Here is a 14,438-nt window from a genome sequence, read left to right as displayed (position 1 = left end):
AGATAGATTAGAATCTGCCTTGGACCTTCCATAGAGTGAGGAGCTACATAGGCTAATGTGCTTAGACATACAGTCTTATAGCCTGTGTTTTTGCATTTGTAGATTTTTTTAAACAGATTTGTGCTTGTAATGCGGTTCAGTTTGACCATCGTACTGCGTGATTTATGCAACCAGATATAATACAACCAAACTAAGACTCAGGAGACAACTTTTGATTTTGAATAATTTTGGATTGGACAATATTTCCATTTTGTTTGATTCATGTTCTGTAACACTGCTTTGCAAGTTGTGCAAAGACAGGAGACGTGTACGAGTAGCACTTGAAGGCAGCATTTCAGATTCTATGTACAACATGCATGTACAAGCTTTAGCTTACACTATCAGAGATTTGTTGGGGCAGGTAACACCCTTAGCAGTGTTCACATTGAAAATAGTGCCCACTAAGTTACTGAGAGCAATCACTCAACTTTATACATCATTTGGGTAATTTAATCATAAAATAAAACAAACAAGCATTTGGATGTAACTTAATAGACAATATGTCTTCTAAAAAAGAGCTCTACACACTCATAATGGTCGAACACATGAAGACCACAAAAGAACCTCACTAGGTTTTCTTTAGCTGTCCTGTATTTAATTTTACAACAATTCTGGTAATTGGGGTGTTGCCAATGGTGACTGCACTATTTGTTTGAGATACTTGTCTCTGTTAAGTGAAGCAAAACCTGTTTTTCAGGGATGAGAGTGCTTTGCCAGTTTACATTTTTTTTAAGGTGGAGTTCAGAGCAACATTCTTTTAGAAAGGCCATAATGCCTATTATGCCACTTGCTTTTGCACATTTTAGTCAATCAATGTAAAGTATTTACATGCATATGTAGCCCTATATATGTAAGTGTATTGGACAACAAGAGTTGAGACAATTATGGCGCTTTTGGAGATATAAGACATGCAGGCCAGGTTTTATCTGTATGGGAATACATCATTTTATGTTTGGGGTGTGCCAAAAATGTTATTCCTTTAAATGTGTGTTGTTTTGCTACTGCAAACAATTCATAGCCTGACAGTTTTCTTTAGAATAAGTGTTGCTTTTTGTTTTAGATTATGAAGGATTATAAAGAGACAACGTACCAGGCAAATAGCAAACTTTATTTAAGCAGGACAATTTATGCATGAGGAAAACAGAATATACACAGAAATGCATTTTAACAAGAAAAGGCAAATCAGAAATCAGAAAAAAAAGATGTATTGCCAGGTATTTCCCTTGGTTTGGTGCATACATAAAAACATATTTATGTATGCAGACCGGGGTCTATGAGGCAGACTGCAGAGGGGAAGAAACTGTTTTTGTGGTGTGAGGTTTTAGTCCTGATGGACCACAGCCTACCGCCAGAGGGGAAGGGTTCACACAATTTGTGTCCAGGGTGAGAGATAATAAGATAGAAACAAAGATATTACATATTGTGCAATTGTGGGGGGAAGTACATAAATACTGTAGTAGCATGAACTTGAGAAAGAGATGCAAAAAGAAATTGGAAAAATAATGGCATTCAGCTTGGAAGTAACTTTTGGGAGAAGTCAACAGATAGATACATTTTCCATACAGTTTAGGAGGAGTGGTCCACATTGTGTCGTCGCCGGTTGGATCGGTAAACCTGCGCACAAATGGACAGAGCTGCCATTCAAAGAGCAATGCATGGATAATCAAATTAGGCCTACCTATGACCGGTAGGTTAGCAAAGCTGCGACCTCTCTGTTTGCTCAAATGTTATTGGCTACGGCACTGATAGTGTCTGAAGTCTGCCGGTTTTGATTGGCTGCTGCACGGACGTAGTGCCCGCCTACGGTGGCCTCAGCAGTCGCACATTACTCCGCTGATTGGAAGCGGCTCTGTCACTCGTCTCAAATATTAAGGAAGGGGGTGCAAGCTGCCAAGATGAAGCACTACGAGGTAAGTAGTGTCTATGAAAGTCTAAACCTTCAATGGGGCGCTTTATGGGGCTACAATTTAATTAATCAGAACAATGCAGGGGTTTCCTGTGATTTCTGTAAGGGTAAATTCCACCAGAACAGTCAGAGCTTTAAACATGTGCAGTAAAGATCGCATATTGGTTGCGATGACCAGGGGATTTGTGGCCTCTCGTGTACGGGAATTAACGGTTATCGGCTAATATCGTTCCTGAAAGTCAAGCTGCACCCACAGTTAGCCTATGGCGAATTACACTTGCATTCTGTAATTGTTAGGTCTTCGATACGCTGAATTTCGATGTTAGCTGAACACAGAGCCCAGTTCAGGATATTTCTCGCCTGACTGGAATGGCGCATGGCGCTTCTTATCATTGTTATTACCCAATAATGCAGGTGAACAGTGCGCAAACCCTGTTAAATTAACCGTCATGGCTTGGATGTGATGTGTTATTTAATGCAGCATCAGCATCAGTCTGACCCTATGTTGATGGCAGAAACTTAGAAAGAAAAAACAGATTTCTGTTTAACTGTCTCAAAAACATCCAGACTTGACACTTGATGTGAAAGATTACTATGCCACTTAACCATTGTACTCCTCGATACAGTAAAAGCATCTCTAAAGGTTGGCAAAACGAATTTCCAAAACCCATCAGACAGGATTTGAACTAGTGTGACAGAAACTGACCCAACCAGTGCTTCTTCGGTTCCTCTTCTTTCTGTTGACAGATGTTGCTGTTGCAGATGAGGGGTGAAACAACATTTAAATCATGAAATATATATATATAAAATTTTATATATATATATTAATTTTTTTTTTTTCATTCAGTAGTTGCACTGATGTTGGACTTTGTTTTCACTGGCCAATGTGTCAGTAGAAGGCATTTCCTGCGACCCCTAACTGATCTGCTTGACTTACCTTTTCATGGCCGTGGCCATTGAAACGGAATGATAAGCCAGTAAGTACGCATTGTGACAGCATTAGCCACAACCTGTATCTTCAGTTAACACCTTCTGGCCATACACTTGGCTCCATACACTTGGCTGCATTTGAATACCACTAGCCTGCACATTTCTGAAGTATGTGTGAAGCCACTGTGTTATAATCAGGCCTATGTTCCCACATTGTAACTATTATTCATTGTGAGTGCTAAAATTTTGTGAAGGTGGAAGAAAAACTTACAGAATATGGCATGTGACCATGGTGCATTTTGCAGTTGGAATACACGGCTACGGTAATAGCATATTGAGTTACACCAGTATGCAACCATGTGGGTGAAAATGTTTTGTGTATGTGGCCAATGAAACTGAATGACTAGCCAGTAAATAGGCATTGTTGCACTATTAGCTACAACAAGTATGCTAACTGAAGTCACAAAAATGTGGTCGTTGCCGGGGTGTGGACTGTGAGTAACACCCTAACCAGTACACATGTTAAAAGATACATGCTCAAACCAGTGCAGACAGGTGCTCTTTCAGTTAATTTCTTTCTATGTATTCCTTAACATTTTTTTAATCAAATTAAGTTAAAATGTAAGAGCCATTTTGTGGAATCAATCATAATGGTTTCTATTATTTACTTTTTGCATGCTTTACAGGGCACACCACATCAATCTAAAGCTAAACAGAAATACTTTAACAGTAAAGTAGTAAATCGTTATATTTTTTTTTAGTTACAATGTAACACCAAAAATATCTTGGGGCATAAATCAAACTGTAGATGTTATCCATTTGGGTCATTACATAGATAGTTGTCACATAGCACCAGAGAGCTGCATCACCTTCACAGTGATCTGTCTTGCTTACACACCGACTGTCCATCAGTATCTTGACGTGTGTACAAGAGCACTTTCGGAGCAAAGAGACATTTCCAGTTAATCTGTCTAAAAAAAGTAGGCTAATCTTTCCAGATTGCAATAAGTGGTGTCTTACCTTAGGATAAGAGGTACAGGCAAAAACAGCAAAGAACAGCTAAAGTCCACTGTCACAATTAAAGCCTATTCCTCCCTGCTTCACCCTCACCCCAGAGTGCATTACCAGAACAGACTGCCAAACAGAAGCTTTATATAGAGATGGGGGAGGTACTATGGTGGTAGGTATGCTTGGCACAGGGAAGACTGAGATGGGGTTATTTCCCCGAAGTCTCAACCGTAGTGTCATGTGTCCTATAGGGTTGCAGCAGTATACCATTTTCACAGTATGAAGATTGACGGTTATGCTGCATACATTTGCGTGTCTACATTATTGGAAAAAATATGTTTTTTAATAGCGACTTTTTACAGTTGCTATGTCAGTGTCAGGAACGCTTCTGGTATCCTTTTAACCACCAGTGCTCATGGAAGGGAATACAATTCACAAAAAGGAAGAAGAATTATGACCAAGAAAGTCATAAAAAAATCATGTTCAGGCACTCAAGGTTGGTTACAAAAAGTGACAAAAAGGCCTTGAATAAATAGGGCAAGACATTAAAAATACACCAACGCGTGTCGACATAAGCCTTCCTCGGGGTGTGAAACCCCCTTAGCCTGGACATGATTTTTTATGACTTTCTTGGTCATAATTCTTCTTCCTTTTTATAATAATGCATTTGTTCTGCTATGTGTTACTTGTTTATTCGCTCCAGTTTATGGAAACACGCATAATTCACATTTCTTATTTGCGACATTCTAAAAGTTTGTTTAAAATTAGCTTCACAATTGACTGGAAGCATGGCTATAGATACATGACTGGCCTAAACTTTCATGTTGCCACCATGGAAACTGAATCCCAACTGTTCGTCATTAGAGAGTGGAAGAGTGGCGGTGGGCTTCACCAAGGGGAATGCCCCAACTAAGCCCTCAGAGTCTGGAGTATTATCACCCCTTGGTGGCAGGAAAAGGTGACTCCCCATGTGAGTGACCGAGAGAGATCTGGCTTCTAAGTCTGCACACTCCGTAAAAAGTATGTGGTCTGTGTGGCGTAAGACCCTAAACTGGTTCATTCAGTTGTGTGATCAAGGGTTGGTGATTGGTACATCAGGGCTGTAGATATAGTAGATGGACAGATGGACAGTACTGCACTAAGTGTAAGTGAGCGCCATGACATCACCACATAGGCGTAGATGGGTGTAGGGAGAGGGTTGGTCATGCAGAGTTAGCAGTAGACGTTTATATTTAGCTGGGGAGAGGAAAAGAGGGGGACAAACTAGGAAAGGGGGATTGCTGTTTGTCATATAACCTCTCCTCCATCTTTCCACTTAGCCGGGGGTTGAGAGGTGTCAGGAGTCATCAGGTGTCCTTTTTTTTTAGGGGGGAGTTATGTTGAAATATAGCTACTGCGCTAATAGCTACTGCTCTAGTATCTCATGAAGTTTCCTTCTTGAGGTATACACAGATGATCTACTGCAGACAGTTTGCCGGGAGGATACTGGGCATTCCTGTGTATGCAACTGTGCACACACATGTGGCGTATGTCCACGCTCCAGGGGTCGGCTGGCAGTTAAATAAAGCAACACACCAGAAGTGAAGGAATGAGAGGGGGGCAAAGAGGGCGGGAGAGCAAGAGAATGGCCGAGAAAAAGAGGAGGGAGGGGTAGAGAAGCAGGGGGAGAGACTGATTTATTTCCACAGCTGAGAGCTCCTCTATGGTTTGTCGTAGATTTCGGACAGACAGTTGAGAGGTGAAGAGAGACAAGAGAGCCGAAAGAGTGAGGGAAAGAAGGTAAAAAAACTGAGTGCAGGAGGAGGACTGTGGACATGGATGCCCTAGCACTAGAGGCCACCAACACTAAAAAGCCATCTAACGGGGCGGCGGCAGTGGCTGTCCCGTTGCTGGCTCAAGCCCCAGTCAAGCGCAAACCTGCTAAAAAAACTAAAAAGGCTGTTGTTTTCTTTGAGGTGGAGATACTGGATGCCAAGACCAAGGACAAGCTCTGCTTCCTGGACAAGGTGAGAACGTATTTCTAACCATTTTCATCTCGATTTCAGGACTGTGTGTGTGTGTGTGTGTGTGTGAGAGAGAGAGAAATATCAAACAACTGTACAGTACAGCTGTGCAAACCAACACGACAGCCCTCCAACAAATCCAACCTTTGTGAAGTTGACTTTTCATTGTGAATCTGTTGGGAGAGCGGCTGATTAAACTCTGTGGTCATTGTTTTGTGCAGACATAATACTAGGTACAGTTGACCTTACATAAGGCATTACACCACTACCACAACCTACCTGTATGGCCTCGAAACTGCAGCTGTGAGCAGTCTCTGAACCCTGAACTTCTCCTGAGAAGAGAAAAAGTCCTACATAATGTTCATGATATTATATAATTTGTGGTATTATATCATATTTATATCCATAAAAAAATTTCAAAATATTATATACAGTTTAAAGTCAAATATATATTCACATATGCACTTTTTACTTTTGAGACTTCATAAAATTTACCAAGAAACTTCACTTCTCTATGTGGAATGATGAAAGGGACATCACTTTATATTATCTCATTGTGGTGCTGCTTGTTACTTTTTAGTTATGGCCTTCAGAAGTTGGTTGACTGCACCAATTCACTATAAACCCTTTTTACACTACGTACTTAAGAAACGACAACAGATTAAATGAACTAACCCTTTAAAGCAACACCAAAGCACTTTTCCTCTTCGGTCCCCCTACAGGTTGGAAGCGGAATTGTGTCCATTATGTCTCATTCGAATCTTTGGTGTTGCTTTAACCTACTTCTGCAATGACTTGTACTGTAACTGGACTTATTCATGGACGAAATGAAACCTGCATTGTACATTGAGCGCAACCACCGTCATTCTCTCTATCTCGCTCGACCACACACTCGCTACGCACACTACACACTGAGCTATTCCCCGAAGGAACTATTCTTACAACACGAGTCATCACTCTCAACCCAGTCGTATGTTTTTCTCCAAGACTCCAACCCCAGTTGGGTACAGGACAAATTAGTTTGCATACAATATATATTGTCAGCTTTTCAAAATACAGCAGTTTGTAGAAGTAAAGTCCCTCATAGATATACTATAGAGAATTTGTTTTTGTTTTGTAACTAATAGTTATTTGTCTGTTTTGGAAATAGAAGAGTAAAAATGAGACACGGCAAGTTAACGCTTTGCCTTCATGGTTTGCGGGATATTTAACATCACTAGAAGTACTCCGCTCTCATTAAGGTTGAACCATGTTGCTGTAATGTGAAGTGTAAATGTCGTGTGGTTTAGTCACAGATGTAATACGAGTTTTGCAGTACAGTCAGAAAAGGTAAATGTGATTCTGACTGATGGACTTAAGTTGTGTTAACAGTCAGGATTTAAGAGTATCACTGTTGCATTAGCCACCATTATTTTGATAGGACCTTGAAATTCATTGTTTTATCAGGTATATTTACAGTAATTTGAACTTTGTTATTGTTGTGTTAGACAGCTTCCATTTGTTACTGTCAGGCCTGTAACTCAGTACTGTTGCATTATGAGGGTTAAGTGTGTTGTTGGTGTTGAGGCCTGTTGGTGTATAAAGTTGCATTAGCCAAGTTTACAGTGGGGTTAGTCTGTCAGCCGGGACAGACTCAGTTTATCAAAGCCTGCTTCTCAAGTATAAAGTGCTATCCTTGTTGGATTATACCCTGTAGTTGGCTTAGCAGAGTTTCCATGGCGTTATCATGCGCAATCTTAACACCTTTTGGAGAGCAGGTTTTAGAGGTTTGACAGATATAGATCTGGAACTGGATAAAGGGCATTTTGGGGGACTGGTTTCCTGAAGTAGGGCAGCAGAGCTAAACTAACAGACTGAGTTAGAAATAAAACTCTGTCAGGGTTACTAGGGCAGACTCCGTGATCTCAATACTGAATGAAGCCTGTGAAAAAAAAAAAGAGGGGGCAGCAGTGGTTACAGAGAGGCGGTTTCTAAGTGATGTCATGATGCTGAAAATGGCCTGTAGTCCTCTGGACAACGTGATCAGAAGACGAGTCTATTACAGCAGCAGACTGCTTCAGTCTACCTTAGATGGGTCACGCGATGTTTGAGGAACTTTTCCTCACAGAAAATACTAGTTCTTTAAGTTCCTAAAATACTATAATAAGGGTAACAGTTTTAGGCTTTTTCATTTAAGCGTTAGTTTTAAAATAATCTAGCACTACCACACCGTTACTACTGAACAATGTTGGTTTGTGTAATTGATTATATGTCTTGGCCTTTGATTCTTAGTATGGCCAAACTCAATGCTCTATAACAAAGCAAACACATTCGAGACACAAACTTGCTAAACAGTATGTGCTATATTATTTCATTTAGTGATATCTGGTCTTTCACACAGCTACATGTACAGTACGCTGATGAGCTCATCTAGAAGGAGCTTAAGTGTCCTCCTATGTCACACCTTTGCTTGGACGGTGTGATTGCATACTGGTATACATTTCACAGAAGCATCTTAGCTCCCCTAATCCAGGCCAGCAGGGAAATATAGGCTTACTGCTAAAATGTTTTGAGAAACCTGTCACCAACTTCATAAATGTCAGAGGCCTAAGAGAAATTTGATGTGGATGCCTGAGATATTCTAGTTATGTAATGTGCAGAATGTATTGCATAGTTTGTTTTCATAAGGAATTGTCAGAATTTTCGCTTTCCATTCACTTCAATAACTTGCAGTGACTTGGAACGTGTACAAGACGGGCCATCTGTCATTTACAACATAATGAAGGAAGGGATAGTATTCACATCTCTCACTCTCCAAGTTTATTTTTGTAACCTTCAGTAATGAATGGATATCAGTGGTTGCATGAAACATTGTTTAAAGGCATCTACTAATCCAAATGTCAAAGCTTCATAAACTGGTCTATGAGTAAATCTTTTTAATTATATTATTTAATAATATAAAGTAGCTACTACCATGTGTAATAAATGGGCTAAAACATGCAGAAAAACTGGTGTTATCTTTTATATTGATAAGGTCATTATGAATGAAACATAGTTTTTGTAACTCGGGTCAAAACTATATATTTCCATGCAGACTGCCACAGTTACTGGACCTTATTAGGGATGCACCAATTACATTATATATATATATATATATATATATATATATATATATATATATATACACAATACCTACCTGGAGTATGTGCCAATACCATATTGATCCAATACCACTGTGTTTTTGTTTACAAAATTAGAAATGTGAATACCTCACTGCATGGAGCTCATTGGAATATATTTTTATGTAAGATTAACTTGCACTTAAAACAGAGCCTGTGGCCCACTCTCCAAGGTAAGTGCTTGGGGGGGGGTGTGTGTGTGTGTGTGTGTGTGTGTGTGTGCTCTTTGAAACCCTAATACCAGCTGTTTAAATAAACCACGTCTATGGGGTATGTGAGCTAAATTTACAACTAATCACCATCATGAATGGAAAACAGGGCTAGTGTGTGTGTGTGTGTGTGTGTGTGTGTGTGTGTGTGTGTGTACATGTCCCTCCACTTATTTATTGTGGTGTTATTTAAAGGTCGAGCCAAATGCCACTATCGGAGAGATCAAGTCTATGTTCCACAAGAGCCGTGAGTGCCATCTCTCTGCAGGCGTCTAAAGCCTCATAAGTCTGATTTAACATCAAGCTAATCTTGAAGCTGAACATAGAAATATTCTCAATGTCTGTGACGTATTTATCTGTCCGTTTCAGATCCTCAGTGGTACCCAGCCAGGCAGTCCATTCGCCTCGACCCCAGTAAGTCAGCCAAAGTGTGATCGTCTATCAGTATACTTAAAGTGAATGTAGTACTACTTCTCTCCACAATCAACTCATACTTTACTGTGCATCTCATTAAGTAAGCGTATGTGCGTTTCAGAGGGGAAGTCTCTGAAGGATGAGGATGTTCTGCAGCATCTCCCTGTGGGAACCACGGCAACCTTCTACTTCAGAGACCTGGGAGCCCAGATCAGCTGGGTCACAGTGAGTACAATATGTCATGCTGTCACAGTCCAACAGTCCTGACAAGCTCACGTACATCAGACTGCGAGTGGGATCGAGGAGAGCTATATTGAGATTTCCCGCTGGGTAAAAAGTGTATGTGTGTTGTACTGGCTCTCCTGGGAGAGGCAGGTACAGGAAAGACAGAACAAGGACAAGGAATATGATATATTTATCTTTCGAACACAGCAATAAAGCAGTATATTTAATGTGAGTCACACATTGCCAGACCTATCTCCACAGCGCTGTGTCAGTGCTGCGGTATGATCTGGCTACACCACCTATCTATTCCGGGATAGGAAAAAAAAGAAGCTCTGGCTTGTTTGTATTTCTTTAAACCAATCACAACTGTCCTGGGCGGCACTAAGGCCCGATAGCAGAGATAGCGAGGGGGAAGGGACCACCCGGCAAGTGGGAGACCTGCCAAATGTCCGGCTTTATCCCAGCAATGTACACCCGTTGAGCCAGACTACCAAGGCTCTGACTTATCTCGTCCTGCTTACCTTTTTCAGGTCTTTCTGACGGAGTACACCGGTCCTCTGGTCCTCTATCTGATGTTCTACTTCAGAGTTCCCTTCATCTACGCACCCAAATATGACTTTACCACCAGTAAACACTGGGTCGTACAGTGAGTGTCTCCAACACACCTTCACAAACTTTATATACAGTAGTTAGGTAGAGTCGTCTCGTCCCCCAGAGAGCAATTGTGTCCTCCTTAAGTTGTCTCAACTTTAAGGAATAGTGGGAAATACGCTTATTTGCTTTCTTGCTAAGAGTTGGATTGAAAAAGATGGATACCAGTGTTGTGTCTGTAGGTAGAAGTTTTAGCCAACAACAATGCTCTGGGACTGGATGTCTTCCCTTCTGGTCAATCATATCACCACTGTTCAATAGAATATAGGCCACATTCAGTCTCACCTCCAAACTCATCGTTAGTTAAAACCCAGTGGAGATCCCACTGATCGATCTAGTTACCATTCCTAATCAACAGACTAATGTCTAAACTATTAGCAATACTCTAGCTACCATACATCCAGACCAACGGATTTATTAAAGGAAGGCATTTATTTACCAACACTTGCAAAGTGATCAAAAGTAATGCAGCTGTCAATTAATAAAATTAGACACTGTGGAGAAGCATTTGATAGAGTTAACTTGTGCCATTCCTATTTGCAGCGCTTCAGAAACTGGGATGGTCCAAATCCCCGTTTCTACCAAGCAGTCTGGTTCGGTTCAGTTCAGCTTTTTACAAATTCAAACAGTTATTTCTAGCACACTGATCTGATACTAAAAGACATCATGGCTTGCAAACAAGTAAAGTGGCAGTTGGTCAAGGCCACACCCCCACCCTGCCCCCCCTCTCTCCTCCTCAATAGCATTTAAAGTTAACAGACACAGAAATGGCACATACTAAAGAAAGCTCATTGTGGGACTGGCTCTAGTGGCTGTAATTCTGCACCAAGACTGAATTTCGGGAAAGAGACTTCAGATACAGTACTAGGAGACCACTAAGGCCTCTATAAAAGCATCCAAAAAAGCAGCATGTCATAGGACCTTTAAGCCATTCTCTTTCCATATCGATGTGGCCCTTAAAATCCTATCTGGACAGAGCTTTTGGATGGGATGATAAAACTGCCATGTACCTGCATCCTCTTTTTAATAACTAGTAGAGCTAACGCGTGTGTTTTGTGTTTTGTTTTTTTCAGTCTCGCCTGTATGTGTCACTCTTTCCACTTCTTTAAGAGGCTGCTGGAGACGCTGTTTGTCCATCGCTTCTCTCATGGAACAATGCCGTTACGCAACATCTTCAAGGTGAGATGCATTCTACCACTTAAGCTCTGTCATAGCCTGCCTTACATTAATATGGGCAAAGGTGTAATGTAGGTTTTTTTATGGAGTAAAAGATGAATAACTAGCTATTCAGTTTGTGATTTAAAAAAAAAAAAAAGAGTGCCTGTAAGTGACAATGTTGCTGTTTCATTCAGAACTGTACCTACTACTGGGGCTTTGCAGCATGGATGGCCTATTACATCAACCACCCACTGTACACACCACCCAGTGAGTATGCATGCACCAACCACTCACATATACCAACATTTCTTGTAACTCTCTTTTCATTTTTACTCTTGTTAATTGTGTCTTGTTGTAGTCTATGGGGAGCAACAAATCAGACTGGCTCTCGTCATATTCTTGGTGAGAATCTTTCTATCCTTAAGACTTAGCTCTGTAAACTATCCTTCATTATTTGACTAATAAATAATAATAAAAAAAACATTTGTCATTGTTAGTTTTTAATCTCTTTGTCATCTCAGAAGTATGAAATAAGAGGCACACCCAGACTTATAAGTGTTTATTACCTTTTGCTCTACATACTATTGAATGTCACTTGAATCACTTTTTGTTTTTTCTTAGTTCTGTCAGATCGGCAACTTTTCCATCCACATTGCTCTTCGGAACCTCCGTCCACCAGGTATACACACCTGCAACACCTCTACATCTCACACACACACACACACACACACACACACACACACACACACACACTTGACTAACATACACACAGGCTTTTTACTGTAATATAGGACCTGACATTCGTTTAAGCTCATTTTCAGGGATATTTGACGTAGAATTGTCGTAGATACGGTTGGTATGTAATTAATTTAAAAAAAATAAAAGGATATTTGATGTTGTAATGTAGTTCTTGAGCGGTGTGTGCATGGCTCATGAACCATGAAGAAAACTCAATTGAAATCCAATCCAAATATATTTGAGTGCTTTTAAATTGAAGCCCCTGAACACATTGTTACATACCTTTTGACTCAACAAGCAACAATTGGTGCACAGAAGAATGTGACATCAGTTTGTTTGTTTTTTCAACTAAGCCCAACCCACCTCAAACGAGTGAGGAGCACAGACAGAGCAACACAGACGGAAATCTCTCATGTGAAATAACCAAAACTGCTCATACTTTGGCAGGAAATTGTGTGTTTATATAGTACCCAATCACTCATAGTAAGAAGATAATTGAGAACATTAGTTTTCATAGTATTTAAGTTCAATTTAGAAAACTATCATTCGTCAGTATGTTTACTTTTAATATCGGGTCAAAGGAACGAATAGATGGATTCCAAAACAAAAACAAACTTTCTTTGACATCCCCTTTCTTTTGCTATCTTCGTCCAGGCTCTAAGACCAGAAAGATTCCCTATCCAACCAAGAACCCCTTCACCTGGATCTTCCTGCTGGTCTCCTGCCCCAACTACACCTATGAGGTCACATGTTTTATGCATTAAGTGATGGCTGATAAGAGTTTTTTTTTTCTGATAAGAGTTTTCTCTGCATGAACGTGGCATTGATTGCTTGGAAATAAGGCAGATAATTGTAAAGTTAGCTTAAAAAGAATACACATTTATTGCACAGCTGGAAGTTTTAATCTTTGGGGAAATTAGTCCACCTGATTACATTGTCCCATGTTGCTATTGTATAATTGTACTTTACCTTTTTTTGTTTGTTTAAAAAGACTGAAAGTTTTTTTTTTTTTTTTTAAACGTGCGGCTGCTGCCCTCTTGTGGTATGAGTCTGTGTGTAACATCCCTCCTCTCCCTCTTGCAGCTGGGCTCCTGGCTTGGCTTCACGCTGATGACCCAGTGTCTGCCGGTGGCCTTCTTCACCTTGGTGGGTTTCATCCAGATGACTGTGTGGGCCAAGGGGAAGCACCGCAGCTACCTGAAGGAGTTCCGTGACTACCCTCCTGTCCGCTCACCCATCCTGCCCTTTATCCTGTAGAGGAGTACTTGACCGCGCCGCTCTCCCCGCTTGTAGGAGTCAAATACACCCCCTCCTAAACTGAGAGTGTGCTCTCCCTTTTTCCACCCTCCAAAATCTCCACTGGAACTTAGTAGACTACTGACTGAAATAATCTAACCATGTACCCTTTTCCTCCCCCCAAACCAAATTTTCTTTTGCTTCCCATCTGCCATCCCTGTAATGAGTGCAAATGTGAAGCACTACACTTGCTTTTTTTTAATTGCCCACAAACCCATTCTGATTGGTTAACCGACATGTGTGTTTGAGCTCCCAAAGCAGTTATTCGCCTTCAAACTACCCAGTGTATATTCAATGACATACTGTACATAAATAATGTTATCATGTCCAACCACTCTGTCATCTAATACTGTTTTTTTTAGGCTGAATCTGCATCTGGTGAGATTCAGTTAAATGTCAACGGTTTAGTTTTTATATCAATTCATCTAAATTTGAAATCATGACAATGTCATTTTGTAGATGCCTGAAGTAATTTATTAAAAAAAGGTTAACCAAAATGTTGTTGCGTTGCTCTGTTATGTATTATAAGTGTCACTCTGTGCACCACCACTCCAGCCCCTGAATATTGGAGCTTTGTACAAGGATGCATTGTGCAGACATAAGTGTCACCAATAGTCAAAACAGACATGTTACAGGCTCAACTGGGTCATCGGAATTTGGTTGCAACTACATGTTCAAAATACGGGGAAATCGCACCTGCAAG

General features: G+C 40.6%; 1 protein-coding gene across 2 annotated transcripts; it reads left to right on the top strand.

Annotated features, from left to right (window-relative positions):
• The first annotated feature begins 1,861 nt into the window (after positions 1 to 1,861).
• Positions 1,862 to 14,232, top strand: tecrb (trans-2,3-enoyl-CoA reductase b). 2 transcript variants are annotated; one of them, XM_078278170.1, is made up of 12 exons: positions 1,862 to 1,949; positions 5,839 to 5,889; positions 9,449 to 9,500; positions 9,623 to 9,667; positions 9,789 to 9,892; positions 10,423 to 10,538; positions 11,617 to 11,722; positions 11,896 to 11,968; positions 12,060 to 12,103; positions 12,323 to 12,380; positions 13,094 to 13,182; positions 13,523 to 14,232. In XM_078278170.1, the coding sequence occupies exons 1-12, from the start codon at positions 1,935 to 1,937 to the stop codon at positions 13,694 to 13,696; spliced, it is 927 nt and encodes a 308-aa protein (XP_078134296.1). In that variant the 5' UTR covers positions 1,862 to 1,934; the 3' UTR covers positions 13,697 to 14,232. The 2 variants fall into 2 exon arrangements, with proteins under 2 accessions (XP_078134296.1, XP_078134290.1); XM_078278164.1 differs by lacking the exon at positions 1,862 to 1,949 and having other exon boundaries at positions 5,577 to 5,889.
• The last annotated feature ends 206 nt before the right edge of the window (positions 14,233 to 14,438 follow it).

The sequence above is a fragment of the Sander vitreus genome, chromosome 2, assembly GCF_031162955.1.
Source record: "Sander vitreus isolate 19-12246 chromosome 2, sanVit1, whole genome shotgun sequence".
NCBI classification, from domain to species: Eukaryota; Metazoa; Chordata; class Actinopteri; order Perciformes; family Percidae; genus Sander; species Sander vitreus.
This window is presented reverse-complemented; position numbering and strand designations above follow the sequence as displayed.

Excerpts from the sequence above, each read along its gene's own strand:
- tecrb (XM_078278164.1), top strand. The coding sequence starts at position 5,698 with ATGGATGCCCTAGCACTAGAGGCCACCAACACTAAAAAGCCATCTAAC. Across the intron at positions 11,723-11,895 it reads CGTTACGCAACATCTTCAAG|AACTGTACCTACTACTGGGG; the intron begins GTGAGATGCATT and ends TGTTTCATTCAG. Across the intron at positions 11,969-12,059 it reads CCCACTGTACACACCACCCA|TCTATGGGGAGCAACAAATC; the intron begins GTGAGTATGCAT and ends GTCTTGTTGTAG.